The 22,843-nt window shown below is 40.9% G+C and overlaps 1 protein-coding gene across 5 annotated transcripts in view; it reads left to right on the top strand.

Annotated features, from left to right (window-relative positions):
- The window catches only part of raph1a (Ras association (RalGDS/AF-6) and pleckstrin homology domains 1a), a 134,547-nt gene that overhangs the window by 65,701 nt on the left and 46,003 nt on the right, over nucleotides 1-22,843 (top strand). For all 5 annotated transcript variants that reach the window (XM_088606653.1, XM_088606652.1, XM_088606654.1 and 2 more), the window contains 3 exons: nucleotides 16,104-16,223; nucleotides 18,565-18,667; nucleotides 19,667-20,259. In XM_088606653.1, the coding sequence (XP_088462779.1) occupies nucleotides 16,104-16,223; nucleotides 18,565-18,667; nucleotides 19,667-20,259 (816 nt within the window). The remainder of the gene's footprint in view (nucleotides 1-16,103; nucleotides 16,224-18,564; nucleotides 18,668-19,666; nucleotides 20,260-22,843) is intronic.

Genomic DNA, 22,843 nt, shown 5'->3' on the forward strand with positions numbered 1-22,843 from the left:
TTCAGTGCACAGTAAAAAATCTTGTTTGCATTCCTCTTAACAGTTTGAACTAAAAACAGGCTAATTAAAATGCCCTTTTCACATCTGTTTTGCACAGGAAATTGGAGATGTTGCTTTCCTTTCCTCTCTCTATCCACAATTTAATACTCTCTCCCTATATACGGATTTGTACACAAAAATGTGCATTTCCTGCAATCATGAACGTAAAAGGCAAAAAAAAAGTTTCGGCTGCAATGTCAGTAATGTAGTTTGCAGTCTGGGACTTTGACTTGAAGGTTGTCAAATCAATGTTCCGTCTTGTAATTGAGCAACACTGGCATATTTGCAAACATCCTGATGAAGAATCCAGATCCTTTCACTTGCATAAGGAGTTTTCTATCCAATAAGTTAGGCTTTCTAAAGCAGTTGCATATTTGTGCTACCCTGTTTTCCCAATTATTTTCCACTCTTTCCTTGTGGTTTGTAAGACTTTGTGCATAAATGGGTAATAGATTGGTCCAAATACTGTCTGCCACTACCAACCTACTGAAATGTAACCCGTGAGACAAGTGCATCTTTCACAGCTGTTACAATATAATGTTAACAATTATTATAGCTTAATCTCGACACCTCTGTGAAATTATAAGTATTTAACTGATTGCTTTTTTTCATAGCTTAATGATAAAGCAATAATTAAATACACCTGTTGCAGTTATAAATCAGTTTATATCACTGTGTTTTACTTTGAGGTAGTACTTTAAACAATGATGAGGCCACTACAGCATAGTAGTAACTAAATCTCTTTTACCTGTGCTTGAAATTTTCTCTGTTGTAATTATATTTGTCCAGAGTCAGTCAGGGGTAGCCCTTTACAAAAAGCTGTTATAAAGCATGTCAATAATGTTGTATGTCTTGTTTTAAAATGAGATTGTGTTTGGTAGAAATAGCACTGTGCCGCATGTTTGTGCACGTACAGAGTTGTGTATCCTGGCATTGACCCATGTGCCGAGTAAGCTCTCTGTTGAGGAGGGCAGGAGCTTCACCACTCCAGCAATAATGGAAAACTAAGTTGTTTTCACAGTCCGCTCCTTAACTCCTGTTTGCCTCATCTAGCATTCCCTCATTTCTTCAAAGCTAACTCAATTACCCACTAGATCTCTGCTGAATTATTCTCCCCCTATAATCCTGAACCCATAAACAATCCGGCCTCCATTAGCAGGACAGCTCTGGCCTTCTTTCCTGCTTCACATTTTAATTTATCTGTTGACAGGTTCAGAATTTCTGCACGCACTGCAGAACCGACCCCTGGTCTGAGCACTGGGACTTGGCGCTTTTAGGAAAATCACTTACGCATAGATCCTGTGAGCCTTTTCTCGTCAAACATTAGTCTGGATCGCCTCCTCTGTTTGGGTTCTTAAAAGCATGAGGGCCTGAGGATAAAACTGTAAGCATGTTAGCAAGCTAAAAATTCCATTGCAAATAAAGCAGTGGGGCTTTAAAAGAACAACCTTAAAATCTAATTGCGAAAGGGGCTAGATGGGCTTAATTACCTCCTTTTGTCTGTAACCTTTTCTTAAGAGCTCTGCTGATGACAGGCCCATGTCTATTAAACACGTTTTCTGGCTCATCCAGACTGTATACTGTAGGCTGCTGATCTCCTCCTGACAGGACATTTCCCACTAACACAAGTTCTGTCTTCCTCCAATTCTGTGCCCCAGCCACATTGTCTGTCTGTTCCTTGTCTTCAACTGAAGATTAGTGGCGTTTTCATATGTAAGGAAGGTTTTGTGACATCGGAAGTAATTGGCCTAACTAACTTTCATTGCTAGTCAGGTAGCTTTCAAGTTCTTTTTCACACATTATAGCGTGCTTTTTTGTTCTTGTTCGTTGTCATTTTCTTAAAGGCATATCTGTCTTTTGCCGTTCTCATCTATGAGAGTGAAATTGAATCCTGTCACGACCCTCTGCATACTTTGTTCAAGGACTGCAACTCCTCAGATCTAGAAATGTGATGTTTTGGCATGCTTGTCACGGCAATCCAGTGCCAGATACCAAGGTGGCGCCTTCACAGACTTGTGTGGCTAGTTGAGCAAACATTGTAGAAGCTGCAAATGAAATGGCACAATTCAAGATGAACACAGCAACTGGCAGGTGGGATTTATTTAATATGGACAGGTGCAGAGTGTAACCTGCAGGTAGGAAAAACAAATTATACAGAAGATGGGGGGGGGGGGACATCAAGCTTGAAGGAGCTGCTAATGAAAAAGACTTGTCTGTGCCGATTAAAACCTTTTTTTCTCCTAGACATGAATTTAGAACACAGAGAGCAAGAGGTACTTTTTGTGCAACATTTGTTGGTATTTGGAACTATCTACCTAGCCATGTTGTTGGAGCCAATACCCGGCTTCTTTCAAGAAGTGGCTGGCCTACTGTTCCTCAGATCTCTTAGGTACCAGCACCCGAACAAGCTAGATGGGTCATCTGGCCTCCTCTCTTTTGGAATCTTTCTGTTCTCATTGCTGTGGAATATTCCCATGGAATGCACATGCTGCTCTCTTGATGGGTTTTTCAGGCACTTTTCTGTGGGCAGTTTGCAATGAGAAAATAAGCATGTTCATTCGCTCTTAATAAACTGGTATAAACCATGGGCCTTTAATTCAGAGCCATCCATCTGCAAGTGCTGCCAGTGAAGGATGACTGCAGGCTTTATTCCTCTCGGCCTCAAGCAGGTGGCAAGACAAATCAGGCCTTGATGGAGAGGAAATTAAAAGCTGCATTAAGAAGAGCTCTGTCAGAGGCACAGTTTTATCTCGTGTCGGCTGTTGAAGAGAACTGGGTGATAAGTCGAGCTTCCTTATGCAGGGAAATCGGGGCTACAAATGATACCTTCATCCCTAACCAGGAAGGATGTGGCAGCTGTGCTTGTGTTCTGCTAGTTTCATCTATAGTGCTCTCCCCAGTGGAGTCAGTGACATGTTACAACGACAAGTTCAGAACAACAACGTTTAAGCTAACCATCACTCTTCAAGTGCATGCTGCCGACGTTAAGCAGTTTGGTGAAGGCAGTTAGGATAAGTTGGGTAGCAGATACTTAAAAATCACCCCACATACACCATGCACATTTACTGAGGAATTTGCTAGTGCTGGTCTTTTTTAGTGCAGTTTTCATCTATTGAACAAAGCCACCCAAGGGGCAACCAAGGTATCCAGAACTCCAATTGAAGCAGCTACATAGGAATTCAAAATGGCTGCCATGAGCACTGAGTTTTTCCTCAGTTATCAGTTAGCACACAGAAAGCTTGGCTTTCAAAGAGTTTCAGGCCGGTTTGCCCTAAAATGCTATTCAAGCCAGTAAAAGAATGGGGGGGGGATGAAAATGTAAAAGGACCCTGGCTACAGTGATATGGTAGGGTACCGATAAACATTTTGTTGTTGTTTTTTTCTGGGCAGCATGGACTTCTATCCCATGAAAATATTATTTTTCCTACTGATAGGGGGCATTTCGGAGGAAAAGGAAGCCGAGAAGCAATTCTGATAGCCACCCTTGCTGCTAGTCTTTGTCGTGTGAATACTGAACTTCGGCAGCTACACTGAGAAAAGGCCTGCGAGGAAGCTGGTGATCTTACTTTGTGGCTGCTCAAGTGAAGCCAAGTGATTGTCTGAAAGAGGTCAGGACCACATTCTCGTTTGCCCGATGTTCATTAAATCAGTATCCCAATTCATATATATTTATAGTTTAGTTTGTACAGTACACACTGTACAGTAAGTGTTTTTCAAAAGTGCTTTAAAACCTTACATACACATGAAATCAATATAAAAAACAGTTCATTGACCAAAAGCAAACAAAACCATGCCTTAAAAATCTATGTAAAGCCTTTTTTGGGGCAGTATCTAATTGAACGTTAATTCCTGAGCAGAGCTAGACCCTTCAGTGCCTTATAATTCAGTACAAGTACATTACAGTCTACTATAGATGAGTACATTTTAATGGTACCCCATGTATTTTACAGAAAAAGAGTTCTATAAACTCAGCCTTTGCTTAATCTGTCCAAGAGGAAGCACAATATGTATACGTTCACAAACTAGAGTGAAGTTTCCACTCCAGAATCCTGCACAACACGTTGAGCTCAATTTAAAAATGGCCAATATTTACAGATTGGCACATATTACAACCTTCTGCTTAGCTGTACATGACCAGATGTATACATGAAATCTGCTCTGTTTGACATTTTTGATTTATCTCTTTCATCCTTGTTGTGCTTTACCATAAAGATTCTGAAAAGGTGTCTTTTTCGAGAGCACATTTTCTCAGTTTTCAGTGTTTGTTTGACGGAAATCAAGAAATGTCTACATTTCTAATGTAGGCCCTACACTGTAACCAGCAGCCAGTTGACTGTTCACTTTATTTGCTGATACTTCTTCATTGCCAGTTGTGATGTAATGCATTACTTCAAGTCTCCACTCCTCGTTTTTCATTCTGTAGAATTTGTAAAGTCCTTGGGAATAGTAGTTGCTGTTACATAAGGAGGCAGCGAGGGGAAGTGAAGAATTCAATACATCCACAACATTTCCTGTCTTTTTGAAACTGGCTTGGAGTGGTTCCCACAGCATGACTGCTTATTTTAAGCACCCCCCCTCCCCCCCCCCACATGATTATTAAAAAGAAGTTGATCCAACATGAAGGTTAATCTGTTAAATTAAACAGCAACCCTTGAAGATATGCAATTCATAGAGGACAACACCTGGAGATATACTGTAAAGATGAATGTTTCCAGAAATCCAAAACACAGAGGGGGAACAGATTATTTTTTTTAAAAAGACAGCCATGTGGGTATTATCCTGCTTGAGATGATGTCATTTTGCAGAACAAAGCAACTGTTCTGTTTGACTAATTTCTCAAAAACCTCATAATCCCTTCGAAGAGTATCCCGTATAGGCACCATCTTCCTTTCTGAAGTTCAAGTATTGTAGGTGGCTGCGTCAGCATGCGTAGGCTGCAAAGGAACACGGAGAGGTTTTTCCATGCAGAAGAGAAAAGAGACAACGTTGCAACTGTGGAGTCTTCTTCGGGTGTGTCTTGACACCTCAAGAAGGCTCCAAAGCCAAAACGTTTTCTCTTTATTTCAATGATTTCAATTCAAAATGGAGTTTTAGTTTATTCTATCTCTTCGTGTTGAGCGTTAATTAAGTGTTGTGTCATGCTTAGAGCAGTGAATTAGTTAAATACTACAAACATGCAAAGATGTGCGCACGTTTTGTAGTGAAAGTGAAAGTGTTTCTCCAATTTTAACGAGAGGCTAAATAAACTGGGGTTTGGTTTTGGAAAGATCCATAGGGATGATATTTTGACCAGTTATTGAGACCACATGATTTTAAAAACATGTTCTTGAATTCTAAAGCTCTGTAAACTGTTTAGCTCCTAGGAAGACTCAAGAGTTTGAAATGGTGCAATCACTTTTTATATTTTTGCCACGACTGTGTATTTATCATATTATGGCAGTTGTGTGTGGACACCCCTTTTTTTCTGCTGTGATCTGGAATTTAGCTTTGGAGAGGAGCTCAACTTTACACTTACACAGCATCCACAGTGATTTTAAGGTACTGTATTTGCAAACAATGCAGTGACCATTGGCTATATTCATCTAGCAACTAAGCTAGGCTTTTGCTTGTTCAGCACAATTGAGTAAACCAGCCCTTTTGTGCCAGTTTTTATGGGTCTCACCTACCTGTACTTTAAACTTCCTTGTCAAAACATTGTATCATTTCGAAGATAAGTGCCAGTTCTTAACAGTAACTTCACTCTTGAAGTGCTTTTTTTTTCCCCCTCAGGGCCCACGCCCCTGACAAACAGTACCCAAATGACAGACTTGGCAATCTCTTGAATATAATTGCAGCACAGCACCTAACCCAGTCTTTAATTTCCACAGCAGGCTGCCATACGCAATCCCTTCAGAAAAACAATTTGGGTGCCTTCGTCAGAGCTGTCTTGAAGTGTGCACAAGCCAGGCACAGGGAGAGGAAGTTGAAGAGCTGCAGTTTTGTAAAGTTGAGTTTAGCCTCTTGGGAAAGGTTGAAGGGCTTACTAGCCAGCTGTTTTTTTTTTTCCCCATTATCGTTTTAGTCCCCCGAAATCAAACTTTTATTATATTGGTGCTTTCTCATGGTAAAGCAAAAAAAAATTGCCGTAGCAATACAAAAAAAATCAGACAATCTAATAGATCCCGGACACACATCCATCACTAAGACCAGATTAATTCAGTCACATAACCCAAGATAAACTTAAGCTACTGTATACAAGTTCAAATCTTATTTTTTGCTTAAAAGATTATAAGGCAGGAGTAAAAGAAGCAAGCACCACATTTCTCCTGGATGAAATCAAAACTAAAATTTTGGGTTTAAAGTGCACTTCTTTGATAGTGTTTGGTTAATTCTGGAGGTTTTTATTATGAACAGGGATACTGTTCGTTTTCCTTTCCTGCATTTCTCGGCAACAATCAAACTATTTTCACAGTTTTGCCTAATAGCTGCAGTGTGCATACAGCACTAATAGCATTTGATGGAATTAAGACAAGGAGCAATTAACCTTTTCAGATTAGGTCTAGTACGGACTGGTAAGCAATTAATCTGATGAAAACCTTGCTGTCTCAATAGCTTTCATTGTAAGAAATCAAACAGTCAAAAGAGAGAGATTGCATCTCTTTCTTTAAACACTGGGTGAGTGTGGCTTTTTTTGGCCAGTTGTGAAGCCCCAGAGTTTCAGGATAAATCCAAGTGGGTTAAGGGTTAAGCATGTGTTAGATTGGAAAATTCCAGGAATAGATGCTTACTAGTGAGTCAGTGATTATGAATTCTGTATGGAATTTTGGTTTAATTACAGTAAACTTCAAAGAGACATTGGGAAGCTTGGTCCCTTATTCTTTCATTAGGCTGAGCAACTGTGCACAAGTTAGCTTCTATACTATTTTACTTCATTGGTTCAAAACTATAAATAATGGTTAATTTAACAAATGCAATAAGGTTGTGATCATTAGGAACTTGTTCTATGGAGTAGTCATGAATTAATTCAGAAGACCACTGCCTGTCATACAGATATCAGGGGCACAGACAAGATTGTTGAGTTTCAGAGAATATGTACTATATATAAATAAAATACGTACAATATGGTCCTGCCCTCAGTTTAGCTCGCCAGTGGGTAAGCTTTCAAACTAGAATAAATGTATATCCAACGTACCACTTAATGCTTGTTTTAGAGCTGCCTCACATAATTGTATTATGTAAATGATGTATTTATTGTCAAACAGGAGTTCCAAAAGTAGTAAATCTGCTGAATCCAAGAGAGGAGCCTAAGTTCACACTGGGGGGAAAAAATGTAAAAAAATGTATTTTCCCAAAGAGGCTGAAGAGTTCTGTGGTTTTCACTCCAAACAAAGCATTTCCTGGACCAATGAATCTGTTTAGAGTTTGCACTAAACAACGCTAGCATACAGCACACTACTTTAAAGTCTTCCCAGAAATCCGTTTGATACTGCCTTTCTCTCATTCTCTGTACGTGCAAAGTTAGCAAGGCTGGGTTGAGTACAAATATGGGATTCTTCACTTTGTCCCAGTCTTGGGACTGATTATCAAAATAAAAAAATATATTGCATCTCATTCCATAAATCTAGCAAAAGTAATTACCTTCCTCATCTAAATATTTGTGTTTTTTGGTTACCATCTGTAGATCTAGGTTTGTACCACATTTGACTTTTTTTTTATCCATCTGTAGGTATTCATTTTTGCGTCTTTATAAGTGTAGTAGTTTATAAGTTTTATGTAGTGCTTCCTGAGGAGAATTCACAGGATTCAGTTTGCTGGCGCTGTTTCTCTTTGACGGATTAGTAAGGATATCTGGACGGAAATCATCCCATTTCCCTGTGACTCGCTGGGGGTCCGTCTTTGAACTTTCCTGCCGTGGCTTGCTGAGGACTATGGGCACAAATACTGCTGCGGTTGACCCTGTCTTGGGCTCTGTGCCACGAGCAAGCTAGACAACCCAAGCCACCGATGGCTGGGACCATGAGGCGTGTTCGCTAGGTTTGGCTGTCCACACCACACAGACGCTAGACAACAAACCGTTGACCAACCATGTTTTTTAAATTCTTTATATACGGTTTCTTGAGAGGCATGTGGAGCAATTCTCCCAATTCCGTGCCAGCAGGGGGGCGCTCTTGTCTCTCATTAGGGTTTTCTCTTCTGGAGATGAATGGATCCGTAATCCGCAGGATGGACTGTGGGAGTCTTTTTACTAGCCTTTCTTTCCGGGTTCAAAGTGAGCAGTCCAGTCCTGTCAGATCCAAGCCCAGACCAATTATCTCGCATGCTCTGCAATTTAGTTTCATGATGGCTGTATTTAATAATAATAATAATTATTATTATTGCTTACACTTATATAGCGCATTTCTGGACACTCCACTCAAAGCGCTTTACAGGTAATGGGGACTCCCCTCCACCACCACCAATGTGCAGCATCCACCTGCGCCAGAACGCTCACCACACATCAGCTATCAGTGGGGAGGAGAGCAAGTCATGAAGCCAATTCATAGATGGGGATTATTAGGAGGCCATGATTGGTAAGGGCCAATTGGAAATCTGGCCAGGACGCCGGGGTTACACCCCTACTCTTTTCGAGAAACGCCCTGGGATTTTTAATGACCACAGAGAGTGAGGACCTCTGCTTTACGTCTCATCTGAAGGCCTGTTTACAGTATAGTGTCCCCCGTCACTATACTGGGGCATTAGGACCCACATGGACTGCAGGGTGAGCGCCCCCTGGTGGCCCCACTAACACCTCTTCCAGCAGCAACCTTAGTTTTTCCCAGGAGGTCTCCCATCGAGGTACTGACCAGGCTCACACCTGCTGAGCTTCAGTGGGTTGCCAGTTGTGAGTTGCAGGGTGATATGGCTGCTGGATGATTATGGGCAGTAACTGTGAAATAGTTACTGCCCATCTCTCAGCAGCCTTTAGCTCCACTCTGGCTAGAGACGTCCGCATCCTGGTTATTAGCATAAGGAAGCACAAAGGAGATTGATTCAGCAGATTCTTTGAGTAACATAGTTCTACCATTTTATTGGCCCATATTTTCAAGTTTTCTGAATAGTCTGGTTGATATTTCCTTTTTTATGAAGGAAGCAAGTTTGTGATGTCTGGTAGTATATAATAGTATATTTCAAGGATTGGTGATCTGTGCCATAGCATTATTTCTATAGACAAACCAAAGTGATTGAAAGTCGGATAAGCTTAAACTTGCGTTGTAAATTTAAAATACCCCAAACCTTTTCCCTGGTAGTCATGCTGTGATTAGTGGACAAATTGTCTTAAGAAATGTGAGCTGATGAATCATAGTCTGTCTTAACTGCTTCCAGCTGTAGCAGTCTACCTGGGCTTTCCCTTCTCCCTACAGTAGGTATGTCATTAATTCATGATTATCTGTGCCATCTGCCTGTGCAGGTGTCGGTTAAAAATATTGGTTCAGGCATAAAAGAGTGAGTTACAGGTTTAAATTACAGAGTGTGGATCTGTGGGAAATTAATTGATTACAGTAGGCAGAAGCTATAAAAAGGCTAACTAATATTATATCAGCATAACAGTATGAGGGCTCTGTTAAGCCTGTACTGTCCAAAAGAATAGCGAAAAAAAGCATGTGGCTTTATTAACAGACCTTGAATTTGTAGTATGTCCATTCAGGACATAATGTACCCAGCAGTGACTGTCAAAAAGTCTGAAGTTGTACAATATTGTGGGGAGACATATCATCACATTTGTAACTCTTATTAGGAAAGGGACACTAAAACCAAGTGTGGCAGAAAACGTTCTCTGAATAATTCACAGAGAATATTCTATGTCCGTGTTTTGTGAATTCTCATCATACTGTTGTGGGCAACAAAATAGCTTGCAATTTGTATTTCCTCCTCTGACAGCTCACTGGCTCCTTCCCTTCACTGATGCACAGATCAGAAACCCACTCAGTTTTGTGACTAAAGTCTTAGAATCTTTTTTTTTCCCCCTTCAGTTAAACACTACCCTGCTATCTCCTAAGTAGTGAGAAGCTGCAAAACTGAAAGGCATAAAGAACGCTGCTTACGAAAAACTAAAATTCCCCTGGAAAAGAACACTCAAGACAAGGAGCTAACTGCTTCAGTGGAGGCTGATGGTGAATTGCATTTCAGATCATTATTGAGCTTGCAGGTGGCATTTAAGTGGATTAAGCCACATTAACAATGACCTTTTTCCACATGTAATTTGGATCGCAGTAAACAACAGCATGCCTTATTCATTTGGAAACATTTATGTCTCACTTTTCATCTTCCCAGTCTCTTCTTTCCAAACAAAGAGGAATGCGCCCAGGGCACCAAATAGGTCACCAGGGAATTGCCAAAATGTACACGTATATCACTTTGAAAAGTTTATTCATTAAAGTTGAATGTCATCTATGAGCTTAGTTATTGATGAACTTTGAGAGAGCAGTTTGCAAGTTGGGACGCCATCATTTAAGGGAAGAAATTATACTGCTGGTCTTTGAAACATCCTGTCCTGGTTTCTTCACTGCAAGAATAAAAATAGCGTTCTCCTGTATTCTGGGTCTTTGATGTGTCAACCTCCCTGCTAGAACCTATTTAACGGGCCCGTGTCAGTTTTCAGCTTCGGGGAAGATGTGGTTTGCTTGACTGCATCGGAATTAAGCATCATGGCGCCTGAAGATGGCATTCATTTTCCATTTAAAAAGCACCACAGGTAGGGTTTCATTTGGAATAGTTATTCATCTGAAAAAACAAAATATATATTTACAGTGTAGAGTGCAGCATGGGACAGTAGCTTTCCATGCATTGGCCTGGTGTTCTCTGAATCCATGAACTCCGGACTCTGTGAGAAGGTCATTATTGTAAATTTCCGAGAACTGGAGTCATTGGGTTTTCCCCAGAAAACGTAAGGGGGCTCATCTTTGTTTTATGAATCTTGACAGTCTTCATTCTGGGGAAATATTAAAGCCAGCAATGTTTATATTATGAAAATTATGTAAAGCTAAGCAAGCTGTTTGAAAAAAGGAAGACAATCGCTCTGTCGCTGCTTCTGTCTCACGAGTTCTGTAATGTTTCTTTGCCAGTTAGGATACAAATATTTCAATGGAAAGCGAAAGCAAGATGGAGTCTGTGTGTCTAAGGATCACCTATTTCTGTGAAAATGGTCCATCTCCAGATGGGGGAAAAAAGAAACTGTGAATAAGCCTATGCCTACCTCTTAACAAAACTGAAATTACAGAAAGCTGGAGACCTGCAGTAATTTAAATTTAGAAGGCTGGATTTAAGAAAACGGACAGTAAAGTAAAAAATTTCAGCACAGATGAGAGACATACAGTACTAGTACTGTTAAGTATTAGAGAAGATCAGCATTCTGAAAATCAGAATTGTGAAGAGATGAACATCAAAGTCCACAAAGAAACTAGTCACAGAGAAACTCATTTTGATCAGTCTCCTGGAGATCACTGTCAGGCAGGCTGCTTACACAACTACTGTCCTGGAATGGGTGTCCATGGACTGAAGCATTTCAAGAGATCTTAAATCACTAAACTGGAGACCAAAAAGTTAATTTCCCTATGTTGGGAGAATTTGGAGTTATTTTTCTGCATTTGATTACAAAACAAAATCTACAGTCTGTTCATGATTAAAGATAATTCAGTGTTATGAGTCAGAAATCCCATTCATGTGGCCACAGTGCTTTTCTTAAAGTGTAAGCGTGCTCTTTTTCAGACTATTGTCAGAGGTTTGAGTTGGAGAGTGATCAGACATCTGATGCATATTTAATGACAAGCAATCAAGCTACAGCAGAAGAATTTAAAAGAATCAAGAGCTGCAAAAACATAAGTCCCATGTGCACGTTGCAGGGGCGATTGTGGAAATATTTTCCATTTCATAAATAATCATTAAAACATTCAGTCACTGTACAGTAATTAATGCAGTTTTTAAAAAAGAAGTGAGTGCCCAAGAGGTACTGCATGTATATGATAAAAATATATATTAAGCTTTTGAAGATGGTGAACCTGTCAGAACTGACAAGTTCTCGCTTTTGTATATTAGACTGCATCTCTAAACATTAGCATATGGGGAGGCTGTGTTATTTGTCAGCAGAGGGCACTAATCCATTGCAGAATATTAAACAACAGAGCCAATTTTTTGCTGCAAGCTCAAGAGTAATACAGTACATGTATTGCATATGCTAAACATTCTGTAGTCAAAAATGTAGGAATTGTATAATCATTTCATGTAGGGCCTTGAATGATTCAATATTTTTTGTTTTTTGCTGGGCAATACATACGAGGTAAGTTAAAATACAAAAATACAAAGGTAAGTTAACTTCTGAAATGCAGGGCAAAGCAGAAAAGAACAAGCTCAACTACAGTATATCTGGAAAAACAGGTTTAGTTTCTCAAGTTTGTATGTAGTGTAGCACTTTTTTCTGGTTAATTGGCTTGTCTTTACAAACCTTTGTCACCGTAATAATTAACAAAATCTTAAAACAAATCTGCAAATGAGTATTGGCTTTTTTCACTTTTTTTCTACAAAGCAGTCCTGGAAATAGGGGGGAAAGTAGAATGACTACTATAATGACTTGTCTTTTCTCTAATTCTGGGTGTTTTGGTCCTACCTTTTAGTACGTACATCATGAAGACTGACAGATATTGCCTGATTTTGCTCTTGGAGAACAGAAGATTGGTACAGCTATCCATTTTGTGCTACAGCCAGGTGTAAATGATGTGTTTTTCACTGTGGTGTAAATTAATTAAATTGTCTTGAAAATTAGATTCTCAAGAATTACAGCACTTCCCTATGCCAAAATGTGCAAGGAATTCTTCAGAGGAAAATAATTATTAAAGAGTCACCGACATCTGAATGAGATTTATATTATGGAACACAATCTCAGAATACAGGTACTGTAGAAATATTTAATAATAGCTAACCTGGACTCACTCCATGGCCTATTAAGATCCAATTTTAAGTTTTTTTTAAAGGAAATTAAGTGGCATTTCTGTGTAGACAAATTTTGCTGTTTTTATATCTATACCAATATTTATATCTATATCAATTTTGAGGTTCCAAAAAACATCTAATTTATAAACTTCAGAAAATATTAACGAAGATACAGGTAGCTAAATGTTTTATGTATCTATCCCCTTTTATAAATAAAGAAAAACAAAAATAAATATAAATATTTTGCCAAAGAAGCATTACCTTTTTTTAAACGGATAACAGAATTCAAATTAATCCTTGTCAAAACTCTAGTTTTTCTGTGTGCATTGTTAACATTTAAACACTGTAAAAAATCCAATTGTTCCCTCTGAAATGATTAAAAAGGTTACCATTCATGCTTTGGTATTAATATTCTGGTGTTTATTTTTCCTTGCCAGTTATGATAGCCATAAATGTCATCTTGGTGACCTTTTTGCACTAACAGGTGCACTTTTAAAAACAACCCACACTTACACTCATTTAGTATTCATCTGACATCCTGCCCTGCTTATTTAGTAACAAAAGGGCTTCTGACAGGATTATCTCAAGACCGCACAATACAGAGACAGACCCATAAGACTGTAGCCTGCAGCGTAATGATTTAGCAGCCCTTTTTTGAAAGAAGAAACCGAAACCTAGACAATCCACTTAGAGCTTGAAGATTTTTTGATGTGTTGAAATGTAAGTGGTGCTCAGTGGCAGTCTCTTGTGATAAGGATTGATACAGTAGCGACGGTGCTCTTCTCATCCTCCCAGGCATGGCTTTTATTGGAGTTAGCTTTGTTGAAAATCTCATAGAGGGGTCAGAGGTCTCAAACGGGGTTGTCAGTCATTCGCAATAACTTCAAATCTTGTTAGACTGTCTCTCTCGTGTGGTGTTAATATGTGCTAGTGTTTGAGAAGACCTGGAATTTATGCATTTATATGGAGGTTTTGGGACAGTGTTCGAGAAATAAGACTGGTTTTATCTTTCTTTTTGTGTTGGCAACAGTGTTTCGCAATAAACAATTGTCAAATTGTATCCCAAAGAAATCTTGGTGTCCACAGGTGTCTGTCTGTGGGCCTGAACAGACACAGCCCTAAAGATCAACCCTTAGATCATCGTTTGTGAAAGGTGCAGCAGTTTTCTCAGGTGTCGCAGGGTTTTCAGGTTTTCTTTTCAGATATGTTCTCAGTTACACACCCAATTGCCTGCTTAATGGGTCAAAATTCAATTTTTCCCCGAAGTCTGAATCAACTCATTGTCAAACCAGTTTGACATGTGGCCCAAGGTTAGCCACCTTATTTAAAAATGGTTGCCGCGAAAGAATTAAGTTAAGCCGATGATGAAAAAAATAGTAATGGATGCTCAAATTTTCGTTTGTTAAACATTTTTTTTTCTTTATTCACTCCTCGCCAATTGTATCCCATACTCTGTGAAGCAAACAGCCTACTGTACATCCTTCAGAGACTGATTTTTCAGTTAGAACTGCTGGAGTTCTAACTCCTGCAGGGTAGGGGGAGATGGCTTGATTTTGTGGGATTTGTAACTACATAAGCCTTAAGGAAATTATGTAGAGTTTCAAAAATGGTCTTTTAAAAAAATGCTGTGGAGACATTAGCGTTTCTGCCAAAGGTAAAAGGTTGTGTTCGCTGTAGGTCTTGTTAACGGCCTTCTCTTTTATATAGTGCTGGGGACCTGACCTTATCAGGGCCAGCAGTTTCAGTGTTCATGTCAGCAAAACAAAAAAAATTAGCCTTTTGTTCATGTGTGGACAGACAAGGCGTGTACTGCTGTACCTGCTGTTCACTGAGCTCAAATGTGTGAGACTGAGCATTTAATTTATTCCTGGCAATAACACTGTGGCAACACAAGCTCTACTAACATGCTCTGTCCTAAATATTGTACCTAACACCAAAGTAGTGGACTAACCCAACTTTCTAAAAAGGCTGATTTAAGGAAGTATTCCCTCCTTGAATGTTTAAATCCCATCTCTAAACTGCTGAGCACATTTGTGCACTGGATGAAAAGATAATGTTCCTTTGTTACTTTAGAACCTGGCTATTTAAAACATGCCGCTACCCTATGAAAGATTATCTCCTCCTAGACCAGAGAGATCTGCCTTTCTGATCTAGCTTGTGAATTACTCAAACCGGACAGATTGTCTAGCTTCAAATGACCTCAAGGGTTGTGCTGACATATCTAATTTCATTTTGTAATTATTTGTAAGACTGTCATAGAGTTTCTGCAGTTATTGTAATTTAAACAGTTTTTCAGTAACATTTATACTCTGTGAAGTACTGTGCTAAAAGCCCATATGCTATAGACATGCAGTTTCTGACCAATTAAGGAATGCATTGGAGCAGCCTGAGGTGACACAGAAATGCTGACCCCTAACTGCTCTTGGTGGAAAACTGGGGAGGGATCCAGTAGTGATACTCTCACTTTCAGTAAATAAGAGGTAGGAAGTGAGAACCTTTTTAATCACTGCTTCGTCCTTATTCATTCTTATTAGCATGTGAAATGGCTTTTCTGTTGTTGTTGATTTCTAAAGACCAAGGCACATCCCCTGGAAACCCATTGCCAGTCACTGCACAATTTACCCTCAGTGTAACTTCGGGAAGATACCATTTTAGCTTAAAAGCTAAATGCAGGTGGAAGATTTCACATACAGTTGTTCAGATCTGGTAATAAATAAAATAAGCATATGTTATTGGCATTCTGCTAGATGTGTAACACAGTGTGTGTATATGTAGTTCATTCTTGGTCATTTACAAGAAATACTGGTTGTTTAGACATACCTCTCGCATGTTTCCTTTTGTTTGAAATCTGTTTGCTTAATTATGATGATTGATCGTCCAGGGTGAAATAAAAGTTTTTAATTGTTGGAGCTTGTCATGTATGCAAAGGTGTTCCAAGTCATTTTGTGAAGGAGTTCTTGACGGGTAGTCAAGCGATCTGTGCCTAAAACATAAGCTGGAGAAAGGAAAGCTGAAGCCCAGTTTGCTCATCCAGGGCGCAAATGGTAAAGAGTAGGCCGAGGCCTCAGTTTCTCATTCTGTGGCGGGTTGCCGTGGTGATGATTTGTGTGCTTGTGTTGCAGATGGAGCAGCTGTCAGATGAGGAGCTGGATCATGCTGCGGAGGAAGACAGTGACAAAGAAGACCAGGACTTGGACAAGATGTTTGGAGCGTGGCTCGGCGAGCTGGACAAACTAACACAGGTCAGCGACGCGCCACTTTTCAGTGCAGTGATTCCAAAACCATTGACAGCCGTATTAAAAAAAGATTCAATTTAACCAAGTAATAGTTTGATTAATGAATGACTTGGTTACATACTGAGGATCAGTAGGAGCAAAAGACAGTGAAAACCATGAATATGGGTTTGGCAAATGCATTATACTGCACTCTAATGAAACAAAATGCTTTGTTGTTAAAAAAGATAAGTGTGCATGAATTTCGCTTGGTAGGAGGTGATCTAAACAGTACATTATTTCTGTTTAAAAGCAACCCTCTAGAAATTCAGTTGGAGTAGTCCGTTTCCTCTTCTCTGTGACCCGAAACCATACAGTAACTTGTCCAGTTGTTCAGGCCTTTTCTGAACTCTCCCTTGAGAAAACATTTTACTTGGAAGACGTTTAGCGGAATTGGAACGAGGAGGGGAGATTGCTCGTTACATTTTCATTTGTCATCTTTCTTCCCACGACTACGGAAGAGAATCTTTAGATAATTGTGGAAATCCCCTCCTAAGCGCAGAAGGACCCTCTCCAAATCGCGTTGTTGCCAACAAATTTGCTAGATGTGTTTGAACATCATTTAACCCAGCTGGCAAATGCAATTCATAAGGTGACTAGATTTGTGAATGTTTGCGAGGAGTCTAGATAGTGTTATGACAGTTATATTACCAGCTATAATTATAGCAAAGAAGATAATAATTATAGTTCTCAGGACTGTCTTCTAGTTTATATGCAGAGATGAATTATCAGCTACGCATGAGACATGGAACAATAATACCTATGGAGCTGGCTTGTCTGAACTGTTCTGCTCTTTCAATGCGATCCTATTAAAAACTCAGCAGGAATAAGTCAATGTGCTGTTTCAAAATTCATCATTTGATCAATGCTGCTTTCAGAAAGCACCTTATTTATCATGCTTTTTTTCCCCAAATCAGGCTCCATGATGTTAACCGTCATTAACATTCTTCGCTTCCTACTAATAATCTCTAACTGAGATATTATATTGAGGCTATAACCAATATTTTTGCTATAACCAACAGTTTTTGCAACTATGGTCTCGGAGAATAGTCACACTGAGTTGTTTTGGTTTGAAACTGCATGTTAATGTGCTAGTCGAGCAGCTATACTCTGGTACTTCTTTCTCAATTCTGCGAACTGTTTTCAATCTGTTTCCAGCCTGGAGAAGAAGTGTTGGTTACATAGCTCATGCTGCCTGAGAACATGAATGTCCAAAGTAAATGAAAATCTGTAGGAATCAATGAGAGAAAAACAATGATGGATAAATTATTAAAGGCATCTTTCAACTAGTGTTGCAACCTTATCGTGATGCAGTATTTCCCCCAACATTATTGATATACTCATGGAAAAATACCATGATATACAGTACAGTATAGTGTTTTCTCATTCATCTGTGCTACTTACACCATATTTGTGTGAACATTTTGTTAAGCTACAAGAAGTGTACGAGTACATAATTGTGGCTATTTAAATTGCAATGAACAGGTTTTAAAAAAATTAGCCTCTCCTATTTATCTCCTATGCAGTGGTGATTTAATTCGTTTTCCAAGAAGCTTGACAAATGTACTGTTATTATTGAAACCCCATTCTGTTAGATGAGACCAATTAACGGAGATCTATATCGAACTGAATTAGGGTTTCTGTAATATGTTTTGTGGTGCTGCCGTACTGCTCTGACTGCATAAAGTGCCATTGTTTCTTTTTACCTGATCAGATTGGAGTATAACTCGTGGGTGTTTTAAAGTTGAATTGTCAATGAGCCTCCACAGTATTACCATTCCATTATCACAATTTGCCGTAGTAAAGTTTTTTTTACCTTTATCATACGGTACATCCTGTGTGGGTGTCGCACGTAGTGAGCAGGGAGCAACACGTTTCACTCTCAGCCCATTTACACAAGACATCTCGCACTTCTGTAGTGATTTAACATACTGCACATTGTTGCAGCAGTGGAGTGAAATGGTCAAAGTCTTGTGCATGACCATTTGATCATTTCCTGAACAGCTCCGCACCTTGGCAAAGCTTGTTTGGGTTTTGGCAGATGTGCTCGGCTGTGTCATTGCGAGTTACTGAAATGCCCCAGAAGAATAGTGCAGGCTTGCTTTGAGCACAGTATGAGAAACAGTAGTGCTGGCAGGATACTAAAAGATCCAGACAGATAGACGCAGTTGTAGACCCCCTCCCAGGATTACCTATTAAAAACTAAAACCATCCTTGGTCTCATGTTAATTATTCCAGAGCTCTGTTGAGTCTTTAATGTGGCTGAATGCATTGCAAAATGGAACATGTGTTTCATGTTTTCTCTTGGCAGAGTTTGGATGATGGAAAGCCAGAAAAAGTGAGGAAGTCCCCTCTTCGGCAAGAGACCAACCTTGCCAACTTCTCTTACCGCTTTTCCATGTACAACATTAACGGTGAGTTTGTTCGCCTCATCTCTACCGTGTCGTTTCTCTTCCAAAACCCTGCGACTCACACCTGGGAACCCACTGAAGCTCAGCAGGTGCGAGCCCGGTCAGTACCTGGAGGGGAGACCTCCTGGGACAGCTAAGGTTGGTGCCAGAAGAGGTGTTAGTGGGACCAGTAGGGGGCGCTCACCCTGCGGTCTGTGTGGGTCCTAATGCCCCACTATAGTGACAGGGACACTTTACTGTAAAAAGGCGCCATCCTTCAGATGAGACGTAAAACCGAGGCTCTGACCATCTGTGGTCATTAAAAATCCCATGGTGTTTATCCCCAGTGCCAATACCAGATTTCCCATTGGCCCCCACCAATCATGGCCTCCTAATAATCCCCATCTATGTACTGGCTTCCTCACTCTGTTCTTCTCCCCACTGATAGCTGGTGTGTGGGGAGTGTACTGGCTCACTTCGGCTCCTGTCGCATTATTCAGGTGGGGCTACACACTGGTAGTGGTGGAGGGTAGTCCCCATTACCAGTAAAGCGCTCTGAGTGGAGTGTCCAGAAAAGCGCTATACAAATGTAAGGACATTAGTATATTGTTCTGTAAGATCAGTATGGTCAACACCTTGAACTTTTCTGTGAATCCTGTTAAGCACGATCCCGATTCACACTTTCTCCTTTTCCTCCTCCTTCAAAATCACGCGTTCTTACTCCATGCTGTCCCACATCTGGGAACGTTGCCGTAAGAAAAATGGGAATTTGGACTTATGCTCGTACGCCCACTCGCCAAAATATTAAGAACCCCCCCGTCGGGCTCTGCAAGCAGCGGGGACAGCTTGAGTAGGATGTGACGTTTTCTGTGGGGTTTTCAAACGTCTGCTGCCCAGTCCCCTTTTCCCAACAGGATTGCCTTCAGATGAGGTCGACGCGTACCGTTACCGTCGGTTAAAACCCCCCAAAATTCTGGCCTGAATTTTAGTGAAAAGGCTCACGGATTTGGTGTGTGTTTCCAGAGGCCCTAAATCAAGGAGATGCTGTGGACCTGGATGCCCTCATGGCAGACCTGTGCTCGATCGAGCAGGAACTGAGCACTATCGGGTCCAAACCCAATAGCACGGCCAAGGCGGCTGGCACCGCGGAAGGGAAGGTACGGCAGAAGCCGCCTGCCGGACGGCAGGGAAGCGCCAGGAGCGCCAGCAGCAGCGCCAGGGTCTCGCCCTCCTCCACGGTGCGCGGGCCCAAGCCGCTGACCACCAACTTCTCCCTGGACGACATCACGGCGCAGCTGGAGCAGGCCTCGCTCAGCATGGACGAGGCGGCCCGCCAGAGCCCGCCCCCCCCTTCCTCCTCCTCCTCCTCTTTCTCCTCCTCCTCCTTCTGCCTGCCGCCTCCGGCCGCGCACCAGCACCACCCCCACCACCACCACCACCACCACCGCCGCACCGGCTCGGCGGGCACCGTGAGCGACCACGACGCGCGCTCCATCAGCAACTCCTCGCGCTCCAGCGTCGCCTCGGCCGCGTCCAGCATGGACTCCCTGGACATCGACAAGGTGCTGCGGCCGCCCGAGCTGGAAGGGCTGCAGCAGGGGCAGCCATCTTCCGAGGTACGTGGCGTCCCACAGTCCCTTGGTAACCAGCGCTGTACTCCCTCGCTCTCCCCCAGGAGGGGGGTTTCAGGTTCAAACTTCCACAGCAGAATTCAGTCGTGCTCATTGTTTGTACCTTGTTTACAGGCGGAGTGAAGGAGACACTCTTTGGGTTTTTTTTTTTAAAGTACATAAGTAATTGATTGGCTTATGTGGCTTTGTATTTTCTGAAACCCAGTTTCATAATATTTTTATTTTCCCCATACAACTGGCCAAACAGCCCTGAGGAAGAGCAGGCTTCTTTAAACACAGAATTCCGTCTTTTATTCCGTCAGAATTCCGTACAGTTTTATACAGTCTAGGGCAGGGAAATGGGTAACTCAGGGCTTTGAGGACTTGATACAGTACTTTTTTCAGTTAACGACTGATTAAAAAGCAGTCTACTTAGTTTCTGAATGTAATTGAAGTAATTGTAATTGAAGTCTTAGAATGAAGACCAGGGGACTCTCAGGCCCTCTAGGACTAGAACTCCCCTTCCATGATCTAGAGTCTGTAAATTTTGTTAGAAAATCTGGAAGACTTCTGACTTAATCCTATAAATACAAATTGGAATCTACAAGCGGTTGAATTCTAAGGAGCTGGCAGAAGTATTTTGAGTTGCTTTTAATATACTGTAGGTTCAAGAGTTCCTCGTTTTCACCCTCAGTAAATATTTAGTTGTGCCAGCCATAGCTTTGTGCATTTTAAACCCACTTAAAAATTAATTTAAAATTCTCACATTGTGATTTGTTTGCAATGTGTCATTATGCGGTGGCTCAAACATTGATTTAATCTAAGACTTACGACATCTAAGAGCTCTGTATGTATGTAAATATGATTTGTTAACGTGGGTCTAAAGCTCAGATGTGTTTTGTTACAGTCAAGCGATGAGAGTCAGATTGAGTCCGTAAGCTTACAATACAAACAGAAAAAGTTTTGCATCTTCCATAAAGTAGATTTTGTGGTTGGAAGAGTAACGCATATGAGGACATAAAAAAAATTGGAAACAATTTTAATGGTTCAAATGTGTCTGCTTGTAGAAACTAAATAATAATTTGTGAAGAATTAAGCTATTCTAATTACTTGCTTTGTAGATATCCCAAAACAGGGCAACATACTATCAATGCAATAAGTGGACAAACAAAATGCATGAAGTTCGAGTAGGCAGCTGCATCAGGATGTGTTGGCTACAAAGGAACAGGTAAAGGTTAATTTTATGCTGAAAGGAAAACACTTCGTCTGAGACCTGAAGAAGGCTCCACAGGTGGAACGTTGTCTCTTTTCTTTTCAGCATGGAATAAACTTGTACCCGTCTCCCAACAAAACATACATTATGACAATAAATCAGAAAGAGATATCAGCATAAGGATAATACCTTGCAGGAATAGAGAAGTATAGGTTTCTAGTAGTGAGGTGATTACTAATGCATATATGGAGGGAGGGGTAATTCAGTAATACCCCAGAGTACAGTGCAGTACAGATAAATGCATGTAGATGGTATGTTGTGGCAAACAGTAGCACTCAAACCGTAACAGATATGAGTGGAGCAGAGTGGGAAAACAGGAAGCTATAATTTATTATATGCATTATGGAAGTCTCTGAAAGACTCTGGCTCGAATAAGACTGTTGACATGCATTAATGAGCTCACCAGCGGTCAGTGCGAGTCAGCGATTTTCTGCCATTTTTGATATGGCAAGTACCGACTTTAGGAGGCAAAAAACGAAACTGGGCACGGATACTGTAAGTGTCAGCTAGATCAGTAATGGGGCACAGCTCAGTTCTGTGTTTTGACTTGATGTTACTTGTCAGCGCTGTAAAGGTTTGAAGCGCTCTCAAAATTTGAGTTCTGGCTATCTGCGTGGAGTTTGAGTTTTCACAGGTTATCGGAGAACCCAGGTAACCCAGAGGAAACCTATGTCAACATGGGAAGAACAGACAAACTGGTCCTGGGTTGTGTGCCCTGTGATGGACTGGTGTATCCCACCTTGTGCCCGTTGCTCGCCGGAATAGACTCTAGCAACCCCATGTCCCTGTATTGAATAAAGCGGTCAGAAAATGGAAGGATAGTTTATGAGCTCTTTCCATTATGCACCTCCAGCAGTGGAAACAGAAAGTTAGCCTAACTGCTGTGGGCTTTTCCTGCAGTAGCGGCTCGGTTTCCTCCCCTCTATTGATCTGCATTACATCAATTAACTATCGATGACAATAGCTCGGTGAAAGGAAGCATCGTTCCCTTATTAGTTTTATTTCTGCTTGAAGTCAGCACAATGAATGCCCTAGTTCCATGGGATTTTGACTGAAGGATTTGTACTGCTTGTGAATTTGTGTAGGGACTTTTCCCAATGTGAACAGTTCTAGCCTTGAATTAATCATCTTGCCCTGATACCTTCTGTATTTAAACAGTCACTTAAAACCAGAAGAGGTTTTGTCTGAGGCTATCTTTCCAATATCAGAGGTGCTGAAAAATCCTATAGCTGGCGAATCCTGACAAGGGGATGCTTTACCCAAACTGAAGCTGAAGTCTTGAAGGATAGTGGACTTTTAAAACTCATCAGGATGCTG

Source organism: Lepisosteus platostomus, chromosome 14 (assembly GCF_059453375.1).
Source record: "Lepisosteus platostomus isolate fLepPlt1 chromosome 14, fLepPlt1.hap1, whole genome shotgun sequence".
NCBI classification, from domain to species: Eukaryota; Metazoa; Chordata; class Actinopteri; order Semionotiformes; family Lepisosteidae; genus Lepisosteus; species Lepisosteus platostomus.